The 27715-nt window shown below is 41.3% G+C and overlaps 1 protein-coding gene across 1 annotated transcript in view; it reads left to right on the forward strand.

Moving 5' to 3' along the window:
- The window catches only part of CSMD1 (CUB and Sushi multiple domains 1), a 1175554-nt gene that overhangs the window by 235695 nt on the left and 912144 nt on the right, over positions 1-27715 (forward strand). Inside the window, exon 2 of the mRNA XM_063125095.1 lies at positions 8705-8921. Coding sequence (XP_062981165.1) covers positions 8705-8921 — 217 coding nt within the window. The remainder of the gene's footprint in view (positions 1-8704; positions 8922-27715) is intronic.

Below are 27715 nucleotides of genomic sequence, written 5' to 3' on the forward strand. Positions count from 1 at the left end.
AATAGTGCTTGCATAAAGCACTACATTTCTTTCATTTCATATGTTTTTAAAAAACACACAGTAATTTGACAACTTTCTGAATAGCAGTCCGACATTCAGATGGACATGGTGCTAATTGTAAGGGATGCTATGTCATCCTGACTTGCATTCAGAATTTGGCATGGGGTAGCATTGCCTCTAATATTTTACAGATGAAAATAGGAGCACTCTTTTGTACTTGGAACACCATTCTTATCAAACCAAGGATCTCTGCCTGAAATGTTCCACATTAAATAATAATGAAGGTATTTTTTCACTTACCATTATGTCATATTAATTTATTATGTAATATCCTATTATGCACTGGTTTCTGGAGCAGATATGTTATTAAAGTTGATCTTTGTATTGTCTCTTGAGCTTTGACATGTCTGCAAAAAGGTGTGGGTAAGTAACAGGTTTGTTAAGCAGGTTAGATACAGTTCCATGGTAGGGCTCTTAGGGCCTTGCTAGACCAGGCGTTAGCGCGGTGTGAGGCCCGGTTTCCCTCCTGTGCATCCAGATGACGCACAGGGGAATCCGGGGTCAAGCCGCGCTGAAACCTGGCTTAAGCCGGCATAAGCGAATTCGCTTATGGCCCGGCTTTTTCACAGCCCCGGCCTGAGGCTTTTTGTGGCTGCTCACTTACTCGCGAGTAGCTGGGAAAAGCCACGGAGCGCTGTGCCCATCGGGCCAGGGGGGAGAGGGGCGGGGGGGAAGGCCGGACCCGGCAGGACGGAGGGGGGGCGAGGGAAGGACAGCCGGGGACAGGGGATGGGGGTGAGGGAAGGACAGCCGGGGATGGCGGATGGGGGCGAGGGAAGGACAGCCAGGGTCAGGGGATGGGGCGAGGGAAGGACAGCCAGGGACAGGGCATTGGGGATGGGGGGAGGATGGCTGAGCGGGCAGGGGGGCATCAGGAATTGTGGGGGGGATCAGGGGCAGGGGGAGCGGGGGGGCTTAATTTTTTTTAAAAAAAACCCACTTACCTTGTCCGGCAGCTCTCCGGCGCTTCCCGTTGCCCCATCGCGTCGTGCGTGTAGAAGCCGGCGGCGGCACGCGCTAACTCTAGCGCAATGTCGCCCCTCCTCCCTGCCGGCTTATCTGGCAGGTCTAGCAAGGCCCTTAGACACAAGCCTTCAGCAAGGTTTCTCCTACTACCCTTTCCAGTGAAGAGAGGGAAGGGATTTCTGGAGGTTACATTGTACTTCAGGAGACAGTGCACAGTTAATTCACGGTACTTGAATACAATATGGCCATAACTGATTCTTCTTTGTTTTATTAGTTTTAATTAAAAAAATATAAATCATGAAATAATACTGATGGCCTCCATATCATATTGACACCCCTCTCCAGATACCAGAAGCAATGCTGTGGAGATAGAGGAAATGATGCCATATAAACAAGAAGGCATCAGGAGTGTGCCTCCAATTATTCCCTCTTTTTCCTTAGTAGAAGGCATAAAGGTCTAGTAGGGAAGGAACATGGGACTTCCAGTGTTGCAAGATGAAGTATTCTGAGTACAACATTAACTCTATGAGTCTAAAGAAAGTTATGTTTAGAGAGTACTGAAGGAACAGGTATATATCCCAGGAATAGCATATTAAAACTAATGTTCCACAAAATAAGATTAAACCAAACAAAAAAGACAGCTGCAATAAAGTATTGTTCTTGATACATTTCAAGAAAAACCTCTTTATCAAGGTAAATTCTTAGTTTCTTCTAATAAGAGCCTATAAGAACTACTAATTACAAAATACGGTATGTGTGTCCCTGTTGGTTCTGCTGGACCTCTCAGAAGTGTTTGATACCATCGACCAGGGTATTCTTCTTGGCCGCCTTGCTGGGATGGGACTGGCACTGTTTTACAACGGCTTCATTCCTTCCTGGAGGGGTGGACCCAGAAGGTGATGTTGGGGGACTTGTTTATTTATTTATTTATTTATTTATTTATTTAAGGATTTTTATGCCGCCATTCAGCCAAAAAAGGCTCTCAAGGCGGCTTACAAAAGTATTTCTTGACAGTCCCTGCCCACAGGCTTACAATCTAAAAGACATGACACAAAAGGAAAGGGGATTGGGAGGGAGGAGGAGGAGGGGGGAAAGGAAAGCAAATTCAGGCACTACAATCTTAGTTGCAAAGTTCAGCAATTACAGTTGACAGCAGGCGGGAGGGGGCTCTCAACTGGAGCTGGACCCAGTTTTGGGGTGTCGTGCCACCAGTACTCTGACGACACCCAACTCTACTACTCCTTTCCACCCAATTCCAAGGAAGCTGTTTCTGTGCTAACTGTTTTCTATTGGCAGTAATGGACTGGATTAGTGCAAACAAATTGAAGCTTAATCCAGATAAGATGGAGATGCTCCTGGTCAGTCGAAAGGCAGATCAGGGAATAGGGATTCAGCTTATGCTGGATGGGGTTACACTTCCCTTGAAGACACAGGTCCACAGCTTGGATGTACTCCTGGATTCAGCCCTAAGCTTGGATGCCCAGGTTTCAGGGGTGGCCAGGAGTGCATTTGCGCCAGCTGCACCCATTCCTAGAGATGCCAGTCCTGGTCACAGTGACATATGCCTTAGTTACATCCCAATTGGATTACTGTAACATGCTGTACATGGGGCTGCCTTTAAAGAGTGCTCAAAAACTTCAGCTGGTTGAAAGAGTTACAGCCAGAGTGTTGACTGGGGCTGGTTACAGGGAGCATAAGACTCCCCTGTTAAAACAGCTCCACTGGCTTCCAGTTTGGTTCCGGGCACAATTCAAACTGCTGGTTATGACCTATAAAGCCTTATGCTGCCTTGAGGCCGCATAAGGCGGGATATTATTATTATTATAATAATAATAATAATAATAATAATAATAATAATAATAATAATAATAATAATAATATCGCACATAATCATTCAACATACATTACCCCTACTATGTATGTCAACCCAGTCATTCTGTTATATACTGGGTGTTCGAGCAAAGAGAACTTCATTAATACATAAAGATGGAATCCTATGCATGAGCAATTATTTTGCCCTAGAACACATTCAAAGTACCAGTTCAGTTTGTTGCAGTGTATATTAATTTTCATTCTTCCAAAAGGCTGTTAAATAATTACTTTTATTGATTATAGCCAGATTTGAATATGCCAACCTTGCACATATCTGAAGGTCAATGTGGTGTAGTAGTTAAGGTACTGGACATGTACAAGGAAGACTCCAGTTCAAATCCTCAGTACCGAAAATGATCACTGAGTGACCTTGGGTCAGTTATTATCTCGTAGCTTATTCTGTGGCACAGGGTGTTTCTGAAAATGAAATAGGACAAGCCTGTATATGCTGGTTTTTCATGGGTAAGGGTAGGAAAAATGTGCAGAATAAAAATGTTTTAGGATTCCTATGCACCACATCAAATGCCTAGGATCCTAAGTGATGGTTGTCAAAAATAAAATCAGTCTTTTTCCTATGGTGACTACAAGTAACCTTGCAAAATGCCATAGAGTGGCATTTAAAGCACTTAATCTGAGTCTCTAAATGTGCTAGCTTTTGTGATTAATGAACATAATCAATGAAAACTTATCCAGAGGCTAAACATCAGGTTTACAGATTTAAAATGATGAAAAGATTTTAGTACCCTTCCTGGCAGCTAGATCAGTATTTAGACTGATCATTGCGATGACTGCAAACATTAAGCAATCACTTGCTCTTTAATAGTGGTGGTCTGGGGCCAAAAGAGAACCTGTATTCAAGGACAGAATGGACCCACATCCTATTGTTATTACTTAGTATATATATATTGGAGCATCTTGTTCCTTAACTGTCATATTTTAGTATCAAAGTGCCCATACCTGATCTTCAGCTTAACCACAGTTATAACTCAACTAATTTAGGGCCCACTATTGAACTCAAATGATAGCAGAAGACAAAACCTTCCTGTGAAATCAGAAGTGCCGGTGTTGGAGCCAAGTGCTCAGATGGAAATTTTATGCCCCCAAAACAACATTAATAATTAACAAGGCTTAATGATCATTAAAGGTTTGGGGCTTTTTGACCATGTATTAAGATTTTTAAAAGCTGGCTGTAAATACGCTGAGATTAATGATGCATCATTGGTGTTGGCATTTTCTCATTAGATAAATAACCATTTTGCTTCACCCTGTTTGGTGATTAGTTAAGTTCTAACAAAGGTTTACGTGCCCTCTAACAATATCTGCCTGAAGATTAACACTAGGATACTTGCACAGGTAACTTCTTTTGCTGACTTTCACTTATAGTGAAGGAGACTGAGCCATTTGCATTGCACCGGAAGTAAGTTCAGATATGATTCTCGATGCATGATCAAGAACAATGACATGCCCAGGGTGCAAAGCACCTTGGATAGTCCCTAACTGGTCCTGTCTGAAACCAGAGCGGATTCACTTCCCCACTGACATCAGAGCCACCAGCCTCCACTATTCATGCCATATTTCAATGCAGGCCTAACTATATATATATTTCAAGCATATGACAGTGCAATAAGCAATATCCTACCTTCTTTGCCTTTCCAGGATCAAGAATTACAAGGCCTAGAAAAATTGTGAGCTATCTTAATCCCCACAGTGAATGGGGGTTTAAGGCACTGAATTTCCACGTACATAACTTATCGTCATCATCCACTTTCTATTATAAAGTTGCATCCAGTTCATGAGTGCATCACCCATCTCAACCATAGCATGCTGTACAAAATTCATTTAATAGGTCATTGGCGAAAAGACATAAATGTTTATAACTTTTTAAAGAGAAGGTGTGGGACAGAACAGATGAATCTCTTGAAGATTTTCACTTTTAAAGAGGTTAATATTTTAAACAGAAAATTGCTTATTTAAGAAGTATTTTATAGAAGCATCCAGACATTTAAAAAGATAGTATTACTTTCATTATCCCTGGATTATTCTGCCGCCAACCTAGTGTCAGAAGGTTCTCTCTCTCTTTTTTTCTTTTAATAAAACTATGCTCGAATAACAGGTTGCTAATTGCATATTCTTTTCAAGCACATGTTAAATGTAATTAATGTAACTTCATAATATGTCCATTAAGTGATCATAATATTTAATGGAGCCTTAATGATTTTGGTTGCTCTCCTTGGAAATTTCTTCTGCTCATTAACAATATTCCACTGCAGGGGTGTCCATAACCATACTGTTGGTTCTGTCTTACACTTATCTCTAGGTTTGTTGAAAACATTCCAAGAGATATTAATAGGCAAATTTTCAAAAGTGTATTTGTTCAAAAAGCATTGTCCCAGTGTAAGGGGGAAAGGGAAGGTGTGTGTTGTAACCTAGGGGCAGGAGAATGGTTGCCTGGCAAGCCAAATGCAGCATCCCTTTCTCACCCCCCTCCATCTACTGGACAGCAATAAGGCTTAGAAAAACCTTCCATTTGGCACCATAGAAAGCCATTAAGAAACATTTGCAATCATTCTGGGTCCATAATCCTTTCCTGTCCAACCCCCAGTCTGACATTTAACATAGCCCTATTCAGGCATTCTGAATCTGAATAGGGAAAATATGTGAGGATAAGGACCACTCTAGCTCCATCCCTCTCCCTCACTGTATTTTTTTCACCCTCAGTTTTGTCAGTTTTCCAGCATTCTGGCTCACATAGCCTCCACAGATACAGGAAGCTCTCCTCTTCTGACAGTTGCCTTCCATGAGTTGAGGGCAACTAACATGACAAGGGAGAAGGGCAGAGCTGAAGCATTCCTTCTCATGCGTGTGTCCTATTCAGTTTCAGAACGCCTGAATAGGACTCATATGTTTTGTGTCACCTTCATTCAGATACTGTGTGCATAGTCAGGGCCTCTCAAAAAGCAAGGTGTCCGACCACATCTATATGTATACAGTTTGTACTCATACGACCATAGAAAGAAGCAAGTCAGGTGTAGGACTTGCCACCACAATCCTGTTCCCCTCGATCTGCATTCACTGTATATGGAATCAACATGGCAACAGTGCTTTAGCAAAGAATGAGATAAAGCTGACTCTGCTGTTACAATACCCTGTTCTTCATTATGCAGCAAAAAGGAAGCATTCATAAAATGTAGCTGGTGACAGCTTCCTATTGCCAGCTGAGAGTTCTCTTCCCCTGCTTCAAGCTATGTTTAACAGGATATAAATACATTTTAAGGAACTACTTAATTATAAAAGGCATTACATTTAGGGAAAGAAATGTGCCAGTGTCTGCATTATAATGGCTTGGTTTGAACAATTGGCAGATATGCTAGGAAATCCTTCTCTTTTTAAAGGCCTACTGAATTCCCACAGCTTTAATATCTATTCATTAGAGTTGCTGATTTAAATTTAGTAGAAAATGGTTACTTATTAGTCCTTAGTTTTAACCTGCAAATCCTTTTTTTATTAAATCCTTTATGTTAAGATTTAGAAACTCCCACAAGCATTTGATAACATTTGGTTAGAAGATTTAGACCCAGAGATGTATTCATAGGAAGTTTTTTAAAAATTGTAGCCTGAAATAATTTTTGTTTTGGGTATAACAGCAAGTGCTGCGATTATATTTGTGCCTAACCTGCATGTGACATTCCAAGCATTATACACAAAATGTCCCCCCTCCCAACTTTTCTCTGTACAGACATTTTATTCATTACAAAGCAGATTGATTTTAAGCCTCGGTGTAATTCTAAGCTTTGGCATATCTGTATTTGTGCGATTAATGAGTTCAGCAAGATGGATAGAAAAACTGTTTGTTGTAAATCAAGACTACTTGCTGAGGGGCTGCCTGTTAATAAGCTGTATGCCCTCACATAGTTCTGTAGGATATACTACACAAACTGGGAGCAAAATCATGCTGTGAGGAATCCTAGAATTCAATCATGACTGGAAGTATTAGGAAATGAAGCTTTTATTGACTGCTTAATTTAGGGACCATAAACACTTTGCAGTCCAATATCAATGCTTTCTGTTTAAAAAGGCAGCATTTTATGCATTGCTAAAAAGGCAGCATTTTCTGAAATTTGGGGGCTGTAACTTCATCTTACTGGAAAGTATTTCTGAGCTGTATTTTCATTTATTGAATGTGTATCCTACTGAGGAGCCTAGGGCAACATTAGGGATATCAGAAGTATTTGGTTGTGGGGTGGAATCAATTATCTTTCATTGGCTTGGCCCAGCAGACTTCATTCTGGCAGGCCAACTGGCGGAATTTCGGTCATTTATTTATGTTTTGCGTAAAAAAAACCCACACTATTTGCATAAATTACAGCTGTAAATCATGCAAATTTGTATATTCTGCACAAATTACAGCCAAATGCAAAATTAAGCAAATATGTGTAATTCACAGCTGAAATCTGTGCAAATTGTACAAATACGCACAATTTGTAGCCAAAATTTGCATAAATCTCTATTTGCGCAAATTATGGCTGAGAAAAAAAAAAGTGTGTTAGAAGTCCCTGGAACTCAGGGGAACTGTGTGACTCAGCTTGCAAAAGCAAACAGAGTCAGGTGTGTCATGGAAGTCCAGCAAACCCCAACAGGGCCAGATTTCCTGGTGACGGATATCCCTAGGCAACATACAAGAGAAGATTGGTTATGTCTTTTCATCCTTGCAACAGTTTGTGTTGTATGTTAGGCAACATATAATGCAGTTTTATGTTGTATGTATGTGTTTGGCCTAAGGTCACCCAGCTTCATGGCTGAGCAAGAATCTTGATTCAGATCTCCCCAGTCCAAGTCTAATACTGTCTCTAGTACAATGTAGTGGCACGGTATAAGACATTTGAATAAAGATGTGATCAAACAATTTAGCACCTAAACTGAAACTTAGAAGTTGGGTAATTAAGGTTTTACTGAAGTCCCAGCATGGGGTTTAGCTATTCCAGGAACAACGTATTCAGCATTAGCAATATTAATGTGATCGCACCAAGCCACATTTCTTATTCCCGCTGGCTATTACTGCTTGAGAATCCGTCACTAGAGAGACAGAAGAGGGAGGGAAACATTGATATTCAGGATTTAATTTGCGCCAAGGCTCTTCTGGGCCTATCCCCCAAAGCCCCCACATTTTTAGTGGCAGGGTTCAGTCTTGGAAGAAGTAAAAAAAAAGAAGAAGGTGTGTGTGGAAACACTTACACCAATGGGTAACCATAGCCTGCCCCAAGCATTTCAGATTAGGGGGCACAGTGTCTAGCTCCACAAAAACTTTTCATTGTACAATCAGCTGTGCGAGCAATTGCACAACTTCACTTATCCAAGCATAACTTTAATTGGATTCTCCACTTGCGCGTAGTTCGTAATCTAGTCTTTGCTAGTGCAATGTCATGTGTAGTAGTGAAATGACACAGTTGGATACTGCCCTATGTGTTATTTGGTGCTTGTAACTCTGACTACCCCCCATGGATAAACCATCAATAACAGAAGGAAAAGGCAATTTAATTTGAAACTTGTAAACAATTTGTAAAATGTATAAACCATAACGCAGCTGGAGTTACACTCAAGTAAAGTATCTCTCATGCTAGATCTTTACTGATTGTTCAGATGAACATAATATTATATAAATAGGCACATGTGGAGATGTTGATATTTAGCTTTGTTAGTGTTTTTTCTTTGACAATGAAAGAAATATTACAATTGGGAAGCACTGCTTTACTCACCTCTCTCTCTCTCTCTCTCTCTCTCTCTCTCTCTCTCTCTCTCTGCTTTTCAGGTCAGAACTGTGGCGGTTTAGTACAGGGTCCTAATGGAACAATAGAAAGCCCAGGATTTCCTCATGGCTATCCAAATTATGCCAATTGCACTTGGATCATTATCACAGGAGAGCGTAACAGGATACAATTATCATTTCATACTTTTGCCCTTGAAGAAGATTTTGATATTTTGTCTGTTTATGATGGACAGCCGCAACAAGGAAACCTAAAAGTGAGGTAAAGTAATTTCTAGCTACACTTATACTGTTTAAAAGACTTCCATTTTGTGACATAACAATTATTGGCCCACAACAATTAATTTTTACTGCTCTATTAGGCTGCTTCATATTTCAAATTCCTAACACCTAAAGGAAAGTTTTCTGCTTTTCATATTGACAAAGATTTATATGTTTGTTTTAAGTCAAACGATCTGTTTCTTCAGGATATCAATCTTTCTTTAGTATCTTAAGACAAGTTTTCTGCTATAACAATCACAGTTACTGTTTGTTGTGCTCTTACTAGTTTCTGTTTTTCAGAGGTGGTTATCAAGTGCCAGTGAAAAAAGTATTGTTGAGTTAATGTCTGACATCTCATGTTCACATAGAAGAGCTTATTGTATTGGTAAAACAAATTTAGCAATGTCAGAAACATTTGAAGAGGAAAGTATACTGAATAGTGTATTCAAGTTGTCTCATTGTTCAATGCAAAAATATTTCTAGAAGAGAAGTGGATGATGGTCATGTATTTGTGTTGCTGGTTGTCTAATACGTCTCTCATCTTCCCGTGCCTCAGATACAAAGTTATCGTTGCGAATATGTAACTAATAGGTCAGGATGAAATAGCTTACTGTAAAAATTGGATCGCATTCTTAATGTCACTGCAGAACCAGGCATAGAGAAAAGACCTTGGTGCCCAGAAGTGGCAGACATCTGCTATAGCAAGTGTTTAAAATCTGAAGCCTTGTCCAGTTGATATACCAGGGATGGGGAATGTATGACCAGATGTTGTTCGATTGCAAATTCCATCAGCTCTAGACAGCACAGCCAATAGTGAGGGATAATGAGGATTGTAGTCCAACAACATCTGGAGGGCCACATATTCCCCATCTTTTCTGTATACCATCCCTGTGTGTTTGTTTTGTGTGAGTGGCACAGACACTTGTATATGCTAACATGTTATTCAGTTGCTAAGAGAGCCATACACATCCCCTTCTATACTGTGGTCATTATCTTCCTGCATAATATAAGGGAATATGAAGATCAGGACTGGGGAGAAGACCAAGGAGCTGTCAAATATTATGCAGGGATAATAGCAGGATGAGAATAGGAGTAAGCCAACAGGGTGCTTGTGTACAGGTACAGAAGTGTAGTTTGAGAACATGGTGGAGAGAAATGTAGTCTATTGGAATCTAATAAATATGTCGACTTCATATCATATTGGCTTAGTAGTTTCATTCAGTTTCTTCTGTTTATGAAATGGATGCTTCTGGAATTCATGCTTTGTGATTTCCGAAATGAAATGACCTGATTAGCATCTCTTGGACTAATGCGTTGATTGGAATTTAGATAGCCACCAGATTTCATGCTTCTTTGAACTAGTAGAAATTACTTGCTCTTACTGCAAATGTGCAACTGGGATTTGGAAACATTTTGTGCTAAATAAGCATATTGTTTTTTTTTGCTTATATTTGTAAGGTAAAAGAATGCAATAGTCTATCACATGTAATAATACTTTGTTAATCATCATACCACAAGGCAATATGTGCCTCTCAAAAGTACAAAAGTGAATAAACATTCATTATTCTTATACTTCCTAATTTGAACATCTTTAACAATATTAGGAATTGTATCCAATGCAGCTAGCAGCCTTTTTTGAGAATTTTTTTAAGTTCACGGATGAACGGATCTGCTTTAAACTTGGCATGGCTAAATCCCTGCTTAAGTCCCAGCATTCCTGACCATGGGACATACTGACTTGCAATGATGGGAGTTGTAGTCCAACACCTTTGGAGGGTTCCTGGCTGGGGAAGGGCTGCTCTAAACAGAAAAAGAGAAGTAGGTGGCCCTAAGTTGTTCGTCATCAGTTTTCCACAACCCCACCATCACCTCTGCATATCACATTCTCCATCCTGTCCTCATGGTTTATCTGCTTTCGGAGAATGAGAATTTCACTGGCACTTTCTGCCTCCTTAGGGAGGCCATGATGTTAAGGCTTGTGAGCCTTAACTCCCAATTTCCCTGCTTTTTGGTGCTTGGTTGAAAACTGTAGAGCCTTAACGTTGTTTTGTAACCATCGTTTTTCTGTTTAATGAATATACAACCTTAATTCCAATAAATGACTTTTTTAAAGGCCAAACTAGGAATAACAGGTACAGGCATGCTGGTTTGCTCCTGTGTGTTCACCATGCACATCTAAAGTAGTTGGTGGATGGGTGTCTAATTAGTAATTTGTACAACAAAAGGTGCCTGTAGGTGAGAGGAGATGAACCCTGCCTGTTCCCCCCTCTCTCTGTGTGACTTTTCTCTTCAACCCAGGTCCCTTCCAGAAGTAGATCTTGACCCTATGTCATATCTATACAATCCCATTATGGTGGCACTATATCCCTCTTTCACATTTATACTTCGTAGTACACACAATGCCAACTGTTGTGGTATTTTGGTTAATACGGAATAAAAACCAGGACATCATGCTAGGAAGGTGGTATATGCAATGCAGAATGTACCCCTCAACAGTTATAAGTGCACTTCAATACCAATAAAAAGCACTAGTGTAGATCCAGCCCAGGATCAGGAACCTGCAGTGACAGAGTGTAGGGGGAAGGTAAGACAGAGCAAGAAAAGGGTTCTTCTCACTTACCTGTGTGCTCCTTTTGTTATAAAACATAGACATCACTCCATCACCACAACCTACTTGTCAATAGGGCAGAACATGAAGAACAAATGCTGCTGCCTCATCCTGTGAGTTCATTCCTTCGATTCTGGTATATCTTGAAAAATGCACCATGATATATCTTTCAGTGTTGTAATATGAATCCTTGGCATCTTGGTATTAAATCCATGGAATCTTCAGTTATGAGGGAATTATGTAGGTTATTATTTAAAAGCACTGTGTGAACGTATGATGATCGGTGACTCAGTGGTGCCTTCTGCGATATTCACTCTAATGAGAAAATACTGATAATGAGATCTATCACTAAAATAGCAAGTTCTAATTAAACTAGAACAAAAGTCTCTAAGGATATACTCTTCACATTTTACACTTCGAACAATTTATTTTAGAAACACAATTAACAACAGTTATGACTGTGTTGTAATATAAATATATTATTGAGGTCAAGAATGATAATATGAGTTATATAATTTTCTAAAAATATATTGCTCATTGCATAATTTCTCCTTTGGGGTGAGGGGAGAGGGAAGAATATTAAAGAGCAAACCGTTTAAAGCAATGGTGCATTGAGACTTAAAGAAAGCTTTTGGCTTCCCGCAGACAATGTTGCAGTGGCTTTTGCATTTGCTGAAGAATAGTGGCTCAAACAGATCGTATTATTTCTGTACAACATGATATACACCTGACCAAAAATAACTTTGAAAATTTAGAAGCCTGTGGAAAAGTAATCAAATACACATGGGAATTGGATACATTTCAACTACCCGAAAAGGCCAACGTATCAATATATGTAATCTGCCAGTAAAAACGTACTAAAAGCTGTATCAGTGGCAGATATCGTCTATTAAAACAGACACTTCAAGTGGTTTTACAATTCACATGGCATTTAAGACCCATGGCAATATTTAACTTCCAGTTGAAAAAATAAACAGGAAATGTCAGGGCTCGTGTTTGCCTCCATCCCACATGCAATTTTCCAGATGCGTGCTTTATAAAACTGAGGGTGCAATCTTCTTTGGAGCCACAATACCCAGAAAGTGGGATTACTTAAGAGGAGAACTATCTAAGTAGTACACTGAGAGCTTAAACTAGCTCCTGTCCAATCTCATAATGTTCTTTTGAGGCAGCTATCCCGATTTTAGCACTATTGGTAACGGGTACTCATTAGGGAGCAACCAGATCAAGGGGCTGCCTTCATGGTGCAGGGTTGGAGCGCAGTCATGGCAAGTTGTCCTTACAAGGGGAGGCAGTGCAGGCTCTCCAGCAGCCATTAGGCTCACCAGACCCGACCTGTCCCCTTCCTGAGGCTTCTGCCGACCAATAGGATGTCACCTTCTGCCCAGGAACACACCTAGAGTGGCTCCAAGTGAGGACAAACCAGCGGAAGAGGTGAGCTGGTCTCACTCTGGCTGGAAAAGTTGGGGTAAATCCTGACTTTTCAGCTGTGCATTTGCACTTCTTAGAATCTGTGGCTGTACATAATATATAACCAACCCGGTGCAGATTTGGAGCCACCCCAGGGCAAAGGCGTCATCAAGTTAGCCCCCAAACTTAACCTGACAACTATCTAGAAAGTAGCACATGTCACCTGCCCACTGGAAAGAAAACAGTAAAATATTTTGTGGCTTGGAGTGAAATACACCAAGCAATATTTCACTCTTTTCCTTTCTGGTGGGGGGGGGGCATGTGAAAAACATTTCAAAGGGTATAGAATCAAAAATGTTGGAAATGTCTGGGAAAGAACTCGTTCAAGATTCAGGCTGATAGGCTGGTCTGTGTAATCGTTTCTGTTTCCTTGTAATACAACTCAACCTGTTTATGTGCACATATAACATATATGGAATGCCTCTCCTATTTTTGCAATCAGGCAAAAACATTTTATTTACTAAAGACAAGATCCTATACTGCCTGACCACTAGCAGAACCAACCACTAGAGAAACAAGAAATCATAGTATACTACATTGGCTCTTGATAAGCCTACATGAATAATTTTATGAATGATTTTGTGTGGTAAGTATTAATTAATTGATTTGATTTGTACCCCCATCTTTCTATCAAAAATAGCATGAAATACATTGCAAAATATTCAAATACAATAATAACAATAAAAACCAATTAGAGGGAGAAAATAAAACCAGCACCCAACTCAATGGATACCAAAGATGGGGAAACCAAGCGTCCCTTGGGATAAAGTTCCACAGCCTGGAAGCAGCCACTGAAACGGCCCTCTCTTATTTCACCACCAAATGCATCTCTGAAGGCAGTGGTTTCAACAGAAGGGCCCCTTCAGAAGATTTCCTTGAAACTGACCAGTAGCCCTATAACTAGCCTCGGTCAACAGTCTAGCCATAGCATTATGGGCCAGCTGGTTTCTGAAAACTTTTTGCAGGTAGTCCCATGTAGAGTGTATTATAGTAGCTGAAACAGGATGTAACTAAGGTATGGATGATCATGGCCAGATACTATTTTTGTAGTAGTACTAATGTGTCTCTGCTGGGAGCAGTCATTAGGGGATTTGGAGCCAAATGCCATCAGTATGATGATGACAAGCAGCTCTATCTCCCTGTGACATCTGAATCAGATGAAGCTGTGCAAGTCCTGGACCAGTGCCTAGACTCATTAATGGGCTGGATAAAGGCCAATAAACTGAAACTGAATCCTGACAAGATGGAAGCCCTGTGGCTGAGTGGTTCCAGAGTCTGGGAGATAGGTTCATTGCCTGTTTTGGATGGGATTACACTCCCCCTGAATGATCAGGTTTGTAGTTTGGGGGTACTCTTAGATCCATCTCTGTCACTGGACTCCTAAGTGGCCTTTTACAAGCTTTGCCTTGTTCGCCACCTATGGCCTCTCCTGGACAGGGATAGCTTGGCCACAGAGGTACAGGCATTAGTAACCTCAAGGCTGGATTACTGCAATGCACTCTATGTGGTGATGCCCTTTAAGCTGCTCTGGAAGCTGGAGCTAGTGCAGAATGCAGCAACTTGGCTGTTGTCTGAAGCTGCCCCTTTTCAGCATATGACTCCTTTGTTGAGGGAATTGCACTGGCTGCCTATTGACTACCAGGCCAAGTTTAAGGTTTTGGTACTAGTGTACAAAGCCCTAAACAGCTGGGGACCAGGATACCTGAAAGAGCACCTTCTCTCCTATCAACCTGACTGGTCACTGAAGTCATCTGAGGGCATGCTCCTGGTGGTCCCACATGCACTTATGGTCCATTTGGAGTCCACCAGGAGAAGAGCCTTTAGTGTGGTGGACCCTTTCCTGTGGAATTCCCTGCCTCTGGAGGTCAGGCAGGTGCCAACTTTGTATTCCTTCTGGCGCCTTCAGAAAACATGGTTGTTTCAGGAAGTCTTCTCTTAATGACGTGGCAGTTTTAGTTTTATTTTGTTTGTTTTAAAATGTATTTAATGTGTTTTTATTCTTTTACCTCATTTGTTCACAGCCCCAAAATTCTCGGATAGGGATCAGTATAGAAATATCGTAAATAAATAAAATAAATAAATAATATGTGGCACTCTAATACATACCTATATAATAGATTATGCAAGCTTTTCTAGCTTGTTTAAATATCTTTCATTTAATATGAAATAGAATTTCTGTTGGTTGCCAAGCAACCGTACTAGCAAACTGTGCAGCATTTGCAATTCGTTAGCTGTTAGTAGTGCAAACCTTTGAGCTATGGGCAGATGAACACATATAATTAGGGTTGGGATTGCACCTGATGTCTCTGCCCCTGTTTTCCAGATATTGTGGGTATTGGTCATCCAGGGGGCCTGAACAAGCATTGTGAAATATATATCCTCCATTTTAGTGTGGCAAATTTGTCTGTGGGTGGGGTTTGGGGAGGAAGCAATGAGCAAGCTAGCTGTTCAACCTGCCATTAGTAGTAGATAGTCAACCACATTCCTGCCACCTTACTCTAAAGGTATCCCAAAAATACAGTCTGAAGGTACCCTCACCTGGAAAGGATTTGGGAGACCCAGGTCCCCAAAATCTGGGAAATTCACTTCGCCTCACCTGATTTGGTAGAGTACCTACTTTATTGGAACAAATAACAGGTCCTACCTAAGGCAAACACAGCCACCGGCCATGTACTGTGGCCTGTTGGGTGCTTGACAAGTCTCCTGACTTTGCAGGGCCAGTGAAGCAGCAAAAACTGAAAGGTTTATCAAGCACTAGTGGGCCACTTTAAATGTCTGGTCACTATTTGTTCAGACCTAACATGGGGCATGTCTACACCTAAGGGTGTAGCAGAAGGGAGAACGGAGGATCACAGACTTACCTGCTTCCGCAGTCCTTCCCCAGCATCTAGATGGCTGTGCGACATCCTGGAAGGGAAGAAGGATGTCATGGCTGCCATTAAGAGGAGCCAGTCATGTGGAAAAAAGTAAAAAAATGTCCCCAATCCCCCCCCCCGCCATCCCAGGGATGGCAAAGTTGTTGGGGTCCCACCCCCATGGGCATGGAGCCTCGCTGCACAGCTCCATGCCTGTCTCCACTACTCACAGGGAAGAAGGGACGACCCAGGAATTGTGGCCACCCTGCCCGCACTCCTCGAGATGATCCCGGGAACAAGGAAATATTGGGCAATCTGCGGTCCCAGATATCCCAGGAAAAGTCCCTGGTCATCCCGGGTTGCCCCTGGGATCACCTGTGCATCATAAATATGCACAGAGATGACCTAGACACGACCCTGGGATATCTGGCAGGTGTAGAAATGCTCATGATGTATCCAATCTATTAACGCTTTAAAAATGGGAAATACATATCAATAAATGGATTGATAGACACTTTGCATATAAGAGCCTTGTTCAGGCATTCTGTACCTGAATAGGGCAAATATATGAGGACAGAGAGTGTTCCAGCCCTCCCACTCTCTTTTGTTGCATCTGTCATCCTCTAGCCCTGGAGGGAAACTTTCTGAAGAATAGACCCTGCATTCATGAAGGTTCTCTCTGTAAGCAAAAATATTCAGAAAGACAAGTGTTTGTTCTGGTCCTAAAGGATTTTTCAAAATAAGTATTAAATGTTAAATGGAATACAAGAAGTGGTTTACTATAATAGTTATAGAAATTCTGTCCTGAATGTGATAAGCAAAGTGAGTCAACTACGAAAAAGATGAAATGTATACCTTATTTGTGATATTATAAATGAATCAAAATGTACATTCATATTAAAGGTAGAACATTTCCCTTTGGAAAATCACCACACCATTTAAAAACTACTTCTGTAATCAATGAATAATTGCATAGCAGTGTGTGCAATTATTCAGTAAAAGCACTGCATCAGCTTCTTCAATTGTTTTTAGAGAACAAACACTTAAGTCAGCACAATCCTCATTACTTTTCTCCCTTATGCTTTATTATTTTCTGAAGGCCACCATACCACATGCAGCAAAACTGTTATTTACTCCGCAGATCAAATCATCATGTTTGAGCAACAAGAACTGTATGACTTATTTGTATGGAAGAAAGCCAAAAAAGGGGGGATTTCTGTTGTGGTGGGTTTATATAACCTTTCCAATGGACATTATCTGAGTTGAGTTTGACTTCCTGCTTTCAAGATGGAGGTTCTGGTAAATATATTAAATATTAGCTAATACCAATCTGTACAATCGACAGTGTGTGTCATCAAATCAATGTGTGGTATTTTGTGCTTCTAAGTATCCCTTTCCCTGCTCTTAAGTCTTTCCCTTAATATTACAGTGTCGTACTACACAAAGGCACAAACTGGTTCTCTGTATCATGCAAGACACTTAATTTTTTTTAAAAAAAATAACAACCTCAAAAATACCCACTGACCTTTACTGATCTTGGCAAGAGTGCATAAAAATCAGAATCCGCTTACTTCATATTTACAGCACCAGTTCTTAGTCTTCAAATGCTGGGCAATATTCAACCTATCATAATTCCTTTTATGCACTAATGAAGTTAAGATCAGATTCATTCTAAATGGAATAGATTTTCTCCATAATCACATATTCAGTCTGAAAGTCAGACTGAATTCTTTCCCCCCACTTCCTTTCATGGTTCAAGTTAAACCTTACTCTATGTGGTATTTTCACAGAAGATTTTTTTTTTAAAAAAAAGTAGAATTAATTCTGAAGACTAGCAGTGAATCAAGTGGCTGTGTTCAATTACACCATCAGTTCGTCTCATAGAAGTATTAAGCCTTTTTGCCAGGTGAGCTTTTTCATAATTTAGATAGCATCATAAGTAACCTTCCCCTTGCTTCTTTGCATGTGAGGTGCTATAATACAGTTTGTTAATCTTCTCTGTGGTTCTACTTTTTACTGTAAGATCTTTTGGATGGCAAGCAACACGTCTTCAGAGGGAAGCTTTCTCAAATGAGCACACTTTTTCTTACCTGTAGTGCTTCTTAAACTCTTAACAAGATGAAAAATATATGTAATACATTCCACCACCACCAGCAGCATTCTTTTATACTGTTCCTACTTCAGCTTACATTACCTGTAGAAGACTTTGAAGGTGAAGACTGGGTTATGATTCCCTGTGTGTGTGTGTGTGTGTGTGTGTGTAGTTACCTAAAAGGCCTTGTATGTGTGCAAGACATGTTCCTTAGATATACAGTTAAATCTGACAGAAGTGAGAACCCGAATACTACTAAATGCCTTTTTTCCTGGTAGAAAGTTGGGGGTACAAATCAATGAATCATTGACTGGTAGAGGATGTATACAAAATATGGCATTGTCAGTGGCTGCTACCACACTTCAGAACTAGGTTGGCTCTTTCTCTGTGCTGTCCATTCACCAGCAGGCAAAGACTGTTTCATTCAAGTAGGCCTTTGTTACATAAGTTGCTCTGATTGCTGGTTTTATTCTTTGTTCTTTTTAAAAAACTGTGTTGCCATCCTTAGCATGGAAGGGGGAAACGCGCAATTTTGGCAGCAGCTGCGGGTGGCTTCCAAACACTCACAGAGGGGTGGATGCAAGGGGTCCACTGCCCTCGTGTACCCAGCTGGGCACTGGTGACAACCCTAGCTGTCATGTTGTGTGTACCCAGCCACTCTCTCTAAAATTCACTCACACACACAAAGGTAAAACACATACTATGAAAAATCAAACAAGCCAGTTAACATACGCCCACACACTCACACACAGAGACAAAACATTTCTCTTTGGTTCACAGGCATGGACCCCCCACCTGCCCCAGCTTACCATTTTTCTAGGCAGCGGGACACACTAGGCTGCAGCCACAGAGCATTTTTATTTTCTAAGGATGCCTCTGGGGCTTATATAGGCCCAGAGGCATTCTTGGAAATAAAAGATAGCAATGGAACTTGGCTTTGTAGCATGCCAGCCTCCTAGTTAAAATTGTGTATATATATATATATATATATATATATATATATATATATATAAAATCTAAAATAATAAAACTCATTGGGGACAGGGAGCGTGGCAGGTGGCAAGAGAGTTGTTTGCAGGAGCCACATTGTAGACCCCAGAACCTTTCCCCCACTTCACAATAAGGGCACGCTCTGAAACTGCCATGAGAAAGACCTGGCCTGTCATCTTCCCTTTAATCTATGAATGATTATACAATGGGAGTAGGGTGGGATGTTGTTGCTAAGAGCATTGTATCAAATTTGGGGAAAATGTGTTTTTAACTTGATATTGAATGTAAAAGTTGATTGCCTTTGGTTACTTGCCATAAAATCTCTGCACCTTTCAAGAAAGTTTGTGGGAAGGAATTTCTAACGCACATATATCTCGAGATATGCAGCACCGACCCCTCCCAGTTATTTCTATGGGATTTCTGAGTATTTCTATGGGCCTTTTTTCCTGCACATTTTGATGGTGGGGAACAGTCCCATGTACTTAGAAAATGAACATATGGATGTGGTGCATCCATTGAAATAACAGGGTCAGGATTTATGGGCAGAACTCCAGAGAACATTGTGGATGCTGCTCCCATAACATATCATTTGTCTATGACAATTCAGTTCGAGATTAAAGTTGACCTCAAATCTGCATTAGCATAATCAATTCCACCTGGTAACCCACCTGAATAACTACTGTTTCTTGCATCATTCACTCATTGTTGATGAATGATCCATCTATATATGGTTGTATAGTACAACACCACCCTACTGACTATGATTGATTAAAAGGAAATGGAAAGACCTGGAACAGTGTAGGCACAAAATTGTTGATTGCAATTAATGTCCTACACATGTCTTCCATACACCCTTATTTGCTGTTTTCTATACATGCTGACTCTGATGGAAATTTTAAATTTAATGCATGCTCATGAGGGTTTTGTTTTTTTCACAGATGAAGGTCAATTCTATATTTACTGTGAAAATCATGAAGGTTTTGTCCTTTCAAAATAAACTAAGGGCAAACCTATGGCTCCAGGAGGGCATCCCAGGAAACATAGGAGTCTTTGGAGTCCACACCCCAAAAACCATAGACACAGATTCCCTCCAGAATCTGATCCCACCTCTACCCCCTCACAGCCTCCACAGCTGCTGTTTTCTGAGCTAACAAAAAGTAGCATCAAAGGACTTGGAGAATCTGAAAAGAGATGTTTCAGCAGACGAGAAGAGAGGAGGGGAGGGGAGGGGAGGGGAAAAGAGAAGCCAGGATGTTTCCTACTGTCTCTCCAGCCCCAGCCCTGGAAAACATGACTAGATGAACTTAAAGTCTTAGCTAGAAGAAAAATAAGGAAATGGAGGACAACAAGGTGAAAATTACCTCAGCCATTTCTCATGCTCTGCTGGCAGCAGGTACTCAGAAACTTCAGAGATTGTAGGCTTCTGTCTAATTGATGGTGCAACCCATAGGATTGCATCCTTATGATATTTTGCAGTTTCCACCTCTATAATAAAATGCCAATATATATTTGATTTTTGTATAGCTATATGTTTTCTTCTTCAGGCAATCATTTCTATGGAATGTTCATACCCATCAACTCCCACATGATCAAGATCTGTTTTGAGAGGGAAAGGAGTCACAGGCATTCTTTATAATTAAATAAGTGTTTGTAGCCAGATACGCGATTTAAAGCTTTTTCAGCCATCTGTTGATAGTTTCGTTATTGACATCCAATGTGTTGATGCTGGCATCCATCCAGTTCTCACTGAAAATGCCTCAGCAAGATTGGCAGAATTATCTGACAGGCTGGGAACCATGAGTATATGGATGCATGTTGTTTGGGCAAAAGTTACTTCAACGCTTGAGTTATTGTTGAATAATGGTGAGATGATGTGAAACTTTACTTCAGTTGGTTGTACCTTTAGTATAAATAAGCAGAGGGCTGCTGATCTCACTCTGCCCACATATAAAGTATGCTTTGTTCTTAACTAAAGCATGTTTTATTCCTAAAAGGTGGTATGCAATATAACGATAGTTTGAAAAGTAAAAAAAAGCCTTTATCATGTTTGTCCAACGGCTATGTCAATCCCCCATGTTCAAAACATGTGTTTAAATAAAGACCATGCCCAGGTATACTAGACACCTGTAAGTTCCAAATTTTGCATTACTCCACAGCTAAGGCTTGGTTCCCTCACCCCTATGACTCTGCCTTCTGTTAAAGAGGCATATGCAGGAATCACCTGAAGGACACAAGATTAAGGACACTTCAGACTATTACCTAGTTGGGTTGAGTTTCCAATCTCTATATGGGAGTTTCCTCCCTCCATAGAAATACCTTTGATTGTGAAATCTTACTTGGGGCCTTGCTAGACCTACCGGAGGTGTTGTTGGTTTTTTTAAAAAAGGGTTCCCCGCCCCCTACCCCTGATTCCTCCCCCACGATGTCCAATCCCCCTGCCCGCCCACCCGTGATGTTTGATCCCACCCACCCTGCCCACCCGCCCGCGATGTCTCATCCCCATCCCCCTGGCTCCATTTCCCCCCCCATCTCCCCACCCTGCCTTGATGGCCACAGCACTCCTGCGGAGCGCTGCATGCCATCCGCCGCTTCTCCCGGCTACTCACAAGTAAATGCAGTAGCCGGGAAAAGCGGCGGAACAGGCTACATGCCCGCGGTCTTGGGCTCAGCCCGAGACCGCAGGAAAAACTGAGCCACAAGCGGTGCCGGTTAGCCCAGGGCCAGGGCGGTTTGAGCCCTGCCTGGGCCCGTGATCACCTGTGTGTCATCTGGATGCACAGGGGCCAGCCCAGGCCTCGCACCGGGCTAAACCCTGGTCTAACAATGGCCTTGGTCTTTGAGCAACTAGTGAAGAGTCAAGACTACACTCTTCCATGCTCAGGAGCTCCAGGCCACTTGCAAGCTAATTTGGTGAGTTATTCTTAGGATGTAGCTTCCTAATAAGTATAGCATTAGTCATTTAATTTCATGTTTCATTTTATTTTAAAAGCAATTGACCATTTTTTAGCTTCTCTCTGTTTGGGTTCCTGAATAAATATCCTTAATTGGAAAACGAAGTTGATTTAAGTTTTTTGCCTAGCCTGAGACTGGCCTTACCTAGTCCTCCTAGATCACTTGGTGCATCCTACCACAGTTTCCAGGAGATTAAATGAAGCTCTGGAAAAGGACGTAACCCTCTCCATTGGTACAAGCCATAAGCCTGGCTTCTTACATGTTCAGGCCAAGAGTTCTTATTGATCCAATGATTAATGTGATTATTACCTCTGAAATATACAACAAGAAATGTCTTGTAGCCTATTTTTACCTCACAGAATTGGAAGTGCCTGCTCCTATTTGTCAGAGTCGCTCCACACATTTTTGGATTAGTGAAACTATCTTTCTTTTCTTTGCAAAGGCTGCAAGGCTAGGGTGAGATGAAAGGACAGAGGCATGGAGCTGGATAACACCACTGAGCTCTCTGTTGTTTGCATGATCTTACCCAGTGTTGACACATATACATTTTACAACATAAGGAACAAGATGAATCTCTCCAAGGCTTCAGAGGAAGCACGCCCAGTCAAACCACCCTCTAAGACATTTCTCTGCCTGGAACAAGAAAGGCTATTCAGTCTCACAAAGGACTCTTCCAAGTCCAAGATCTGCAAGTCCCCACTTTATGTGCCCTCATTTTATGAAGTTAGAACATGGGTGGCTGTATTACAGCGCTCTACTATAGTACTATATTGTAGTAGCCCTGAAATTATGGAAGAAGCAAACTGTTGAGGTCAAAGAGTATTCACTCATCTTTACCTTTTACAAAGGCTAAGAGGTTTCTTTTTTTTTTTAGTATGTGTTTTTCTATTCTCCTGTTTGGTGAAATGGGCTGCTAGCTTGTTTCGCAAAGTTTGATCTTTGTAGCTGGAAGTTGCTGTTTTTATCATTATGGAATTGCCTATCCTATTTTTTGTTCTTGTCGAAATATATTTTATTGGTTTTTAAAATGTTTTATTTGTATGCCAATTTGAAAAGTGACATGTTAGTAATGCATCAGGGAGATGAAATAGGATGCAAAGTTTGTTGATCTAGGCTTGAAGTATCTTCTGAGCAGCATTCCTGGATGTGATTTGGACCTCCCAATTAACACCATTCATGTCATAAAAAGCTGGGCTTGCATATTTTGAAGACATGAATCACAAGATGATCAAAGTAACATTGCTGGCTTCAAACACTTTTGTAAGTGACTTTCATAGTAAATGTACCAGCTGAAGAGACAAACAAACACATAAATGTCTAAGGTAAAGTGCTATTGGCACATGTATATTTCAGTTGTGATGTCAACCCTAATGTACGTGCCCAGAAACCAACATAGTAATGGATTCAGAGCTTTGCCATTCCACTGTCTGCCTGCTACCTGTGGCTGCTTCAGAGAGGCTGCTGGGGCCGGGGGATGCTGCCTCTTCACAAGATCAGACCCTATAACTCAGCACTTTCTCCAGGAGACTCCCTGCCACCTGGCAAGAATTTGCATTTCCTCTTGGAGTTGGTGCATAAAAAAGGTGGGCTGCCTGGGGGTGGGCCTGCAACTCGGAAAGCCACTTCAGGCTGGGATGCAAGGACAAGGGCCACTTCTCTAACATCAGGTAGGGGTGTGTGTGTGTGTGTAAGAGAGAGAGAGAGAGAGAGAGAGAGAGAGAGAGAGAGAGAGAGAGGAGGAGGAGGAGATTGCCTTTTCTTTTAGGACCCAATTGTGTGCCTGGAAGAGTGCCTGGGGCAAGTAGGGGGACCTGAGGGGGGGGGCAGATTAGTATGTGATGTGTATAGGGAATCATGGAATTGTGAGGAGGCTAGCCAGGTAAGGGGAACATGTTCCAAACTGTTAACGGCTGTACCATGACCCACACCCTGCATGTGGGTTGCCCTCCAGTCTCTGGATGCTGCTTTTAAATGCCAGATCAGTTCAAAGTAAGACTTCCCTCATCCATGATCTAATAGTGGATGAGGCAGCTGATCTGGCATTTGAAACCCAGGGTTGGGTGAGTGGGCAGGGTGCAGGGTGGCACCCACCTGTGCCCACCAATGTATTTGGTTCAGCCCCTGAGTAGACTTGAGGGGCAGGGAGAGAGGGTTGTTGTGGTCTACAGCAATTCCATCTCTCTCTCCAAGCTCCCTGTCCATCTGACTACTAGTCTGGAGTGTTTGCACTTTCATAGAATCATAGAATAGTAGAGTTGGAAGGGGCCTATAAGGCCATTGAGTCAAACCTTCCATTCATTGCAGGAATCTACTCTAAAGCATACCTCACAGATGGTTGTCCAGCTGCCTCTTGAATGCCTCTAGTGTGGGAGAACCCATGGTCTCCCTAAGCAATTGATTCCATAGTTGTACTGCTCTAACAGTCAGGAAGTTTTTTCTGATATCCAGCTGGAATCTGGCTTCCTGTAGCTTGAGCCCCTTATTCCGTGTCCTGCACTCTGGGATGATCGAGAAGAGATCCTGGCCCTCCTCTGTGTGACAATCTTTCAAGTATTTGAAGAGTGCTATCATGTCTCCCCTCAATCTTCTTTTCTCCAGGCTAAACATGCCCAGTTCTTTCAGTCTCTTCTCATAGGGCTTTGTTTTCAGACCCCTGATCATCCTGGTTGCCCTCCTCTGAACACCATCCAGCTTGTCTGTTTCCTTCTTGAAGTGTGGTGCCCAGAACTGGAAGCAATACTCTAGATGAGGCCTAACCAATGCAGAATAGAGGTGATTTGGAAGCTATACTATTAATGCAGCCCAAAATAGCATTTGCTTTTTTTGCAGCTACATCACACTGTTGACTCATATTCAGCTTGTGATCTACAATAATTCCAAGATCCTTCTCATTTGTAGTATTGCTGAGCCAAGTATCCCCCATCTTGTAACTGTGCATTTGTTTATTTTTCCTAGGTGTAGAACTTGGCATTTATCCCTATTAAATTTCATTCTGTTGTTTTCAGCCCAGTGCTCCAGCCTATCAAGATGACTTTGAAGTTTGTTTCTGTCTTCTGGGGTATTAGCTATCCTACCCAATTTTGTGTCATCTGCAAAGTTGGGCCAGCAGGACAGATAGGGATTCTATTGGTGTACTGCTCATCCAGCTGCCCACCTGAGCTGACAGTGATCTTAGGTGTTCTGTTGAGGTCTGCCAGAATGGAGTGGCTCAGGATTTCATGGCCTTCATGACCACCATGGGACTGTCTGAAGATATCATTGCCCCAATACATGTAGTAGGGCACACTCTACACTTTTTTTCAGCTGGCTGTGGGCTATGGAGACGGTGATCTTAACATGGGGGACTTTGAATCCCTTTGGATGGAGAACTTCCTGCTAAAGTTTAGATTTACAGCCACTTTCCCCCTATGCAAAGTAGAGGACCTATTGAGAAGATTCACCCCTGGAGATTAATGAATCCAAATGGATTCCAGACAGCTCTGGGGAACTTCTTGCTAATATGGCTGGTTCTCCTGTGGAAATCCTGGTCGATCTGTGGAATGCAGAAATAAATGACTCAGCCAGTTGACACTATTGCTCCTGAGCTCCCTTTCCACAAAAGAGGTTATACACCTCCATGCTCTACCTTGAAACTGAAAGTGATAAAATAAAATAGGAGACAGCTAGAGTGCAGATGGAGGAAAACTGCTGATGGATGCAGTTCAACACTGGTCAAGTATATTCAGGGGTAGTGAAGGTGGCAAAGAAATGATATCTATTTGCCTCTATAGAGGTTGTAAACCTGTGGTGAGACATGGTGCATGGCAGGCACATGAGGATATTATTTTGGATATGCAGAATAACATGAATATGTCCTGTCTGGCAACCCTTATGCAAGGATTGTTTAATACATAACCCACATTCAGCGGATTTGCACAACACAACAACCCCCAAGCAAGGATTGCATATGCAACCTAGCACCCATGGGCACCATGACTCATTGTGGGTTAAATAGCAAAGCACGGGTTCTCTTTGTGGGTTTTTCATGGCTAACAAACCATAGTTTATTAGTGCAGCTTAGTTCACACAACATTTGAAGAACAAACCATGTTTGAATAACAACCCACTATTCAATGACAACTCACACTCAACCCATATTTAAATTTGAGTGTGAGTTGTCATGTTGTGTGAACCTAGCCAGTGTGACAATCAGCTCTTAAAAGGAGGGAGTCACTGTATCTTATTTTCTGGAAGTGAATTTGTTGTTTTTCCATGCAGCCCCATATAGAAAGTCATAAGAATAACTATTTAAAAATTCCCTTAGACTTTCACTTCTGTTCTATTTGTAGCAGATACTGTGAACAATGTCATGAAAGAGAGAAAAAATAACAGATGGCAACTTTAGTATATAGCACTTAGCTGTCAAAGCAGTTGGTGCTATTCAGACTCTTTTTTTTAAAAAAAAAACACCTTAACCCCTTACTTCTCATTTTCAGAACACAAAATCTAACATAGCAATAGTAGGCATGTAGAGGATTGCAATGTTAGTATATGCTGCTGCATTTGCTCACATCCTCATGATCCTTACTTCTCCCTTCACTTATCTTCCTCTGCTTTATCTGCCCATGATCAAAATATAGACAGCAAGTTCTTTGGGGTGGAAAAACAAATATTTCAAATTCTAATTAATTAATAGCAGTGAAATCCCATGCATGTTTACTCAGAAATAAGTCCTGTTGTGTTCAAGGAGGTAATAAAGTGTGCATCAAGTATTCAAAATGTGAATTGAATAAGCATAGCTGCACCACTGAGGTATCAGACCCTGTACATGTACGTAAACATATTCATATTGCGTGACCACTACCTTGTTTTTAAAGCAAGAAATTGATCCCATCTGTCTGCCACAAAAAACAAAACAAACAAACACTTCCCAGGACATTATCTCAAAAGACCTAATGAGTTATAAAAGAAGAAATAAAATAAAAGTTATAAAATGAAATAAAAGTTATAAAAGAAGAAATCCCTAAGGGAAGGGGAATAAATCCCCATTTAATGTGCTAATTTTCAAACGGTGAATGGATGCAATTACTATATTCAAACAAAATAAGGTAATAAATACTTTGCTTGAGAAAGTACTAATATTAATATATACCTGCTGATTTTACCTGTGAGTCTCTTGTGGACTGCAGTGAGGGGTGGGTGGGAATGTTTGTTCTAAAACTGAGCTGAGGAAGGTGAAGCTGCCAGCCAGCTAGCCTACTGGAGAGAGAGAGAGAGAGAGAGAGAGAGAGAGAGAGAGAGAGAGAGAGAGAGAGAGAGAGAGAGAGAGAGAGAGAGAGAGAGAGCATCCATCCATCAGAGGCTACTGCTTATCTTATGCAGAAAACAGGCATATACTTTTTCCTGGTCTGCCTAGTTTATAGCAGTGGAAGTCACTGGGATTTGTTGAGACAGAAAACGGAGGTCATTTGCTGAACCTCAGTTCCTGAACATAGTTAAACCTGCTCCTAACAGGAAAATGGGAGGCTGACAAGGGGTGGTTCTTGAAGCTGCAGCACTAATATTTTCAAAAGCCATGGCTGCTGCTGCAAGGAAGGTGTGTCTGCCTCAAGCACTCAGAGTCAGAAGCTGCTATTTGTGTATGCTGCTATTCATATATAGTATGTGGGCTGTGTGACAGGTTTATCATAGCACAGGGGCGGCAGGACTGAGAATGGAAGGAAGATATTTATTTATTAAATTTATATACCACCCCATAGCTGAAGCTCTCTGGGCGGTTTACAAAAGTTTAGAACAGTGAACATTAAAAAGTATACAATATAGGATAACAGATAAGTTCTTACTGGTCA

Source organism: Elgaria multicarinata, chromosome 4, assembly GCF_023053635.1.
Source record: "Elgaria multicarinata webbii isolate HBS135686 ecotype San Diego chromosome 4, rElgMul1.1.pri, whole genome shotgun sequence".
Lineage (NCBI taxonomy): Eukaryota > Metazoa > Chordata > Lepidosauria > Squamata > Anguidae > Elgaria > Elgaria multicarinata.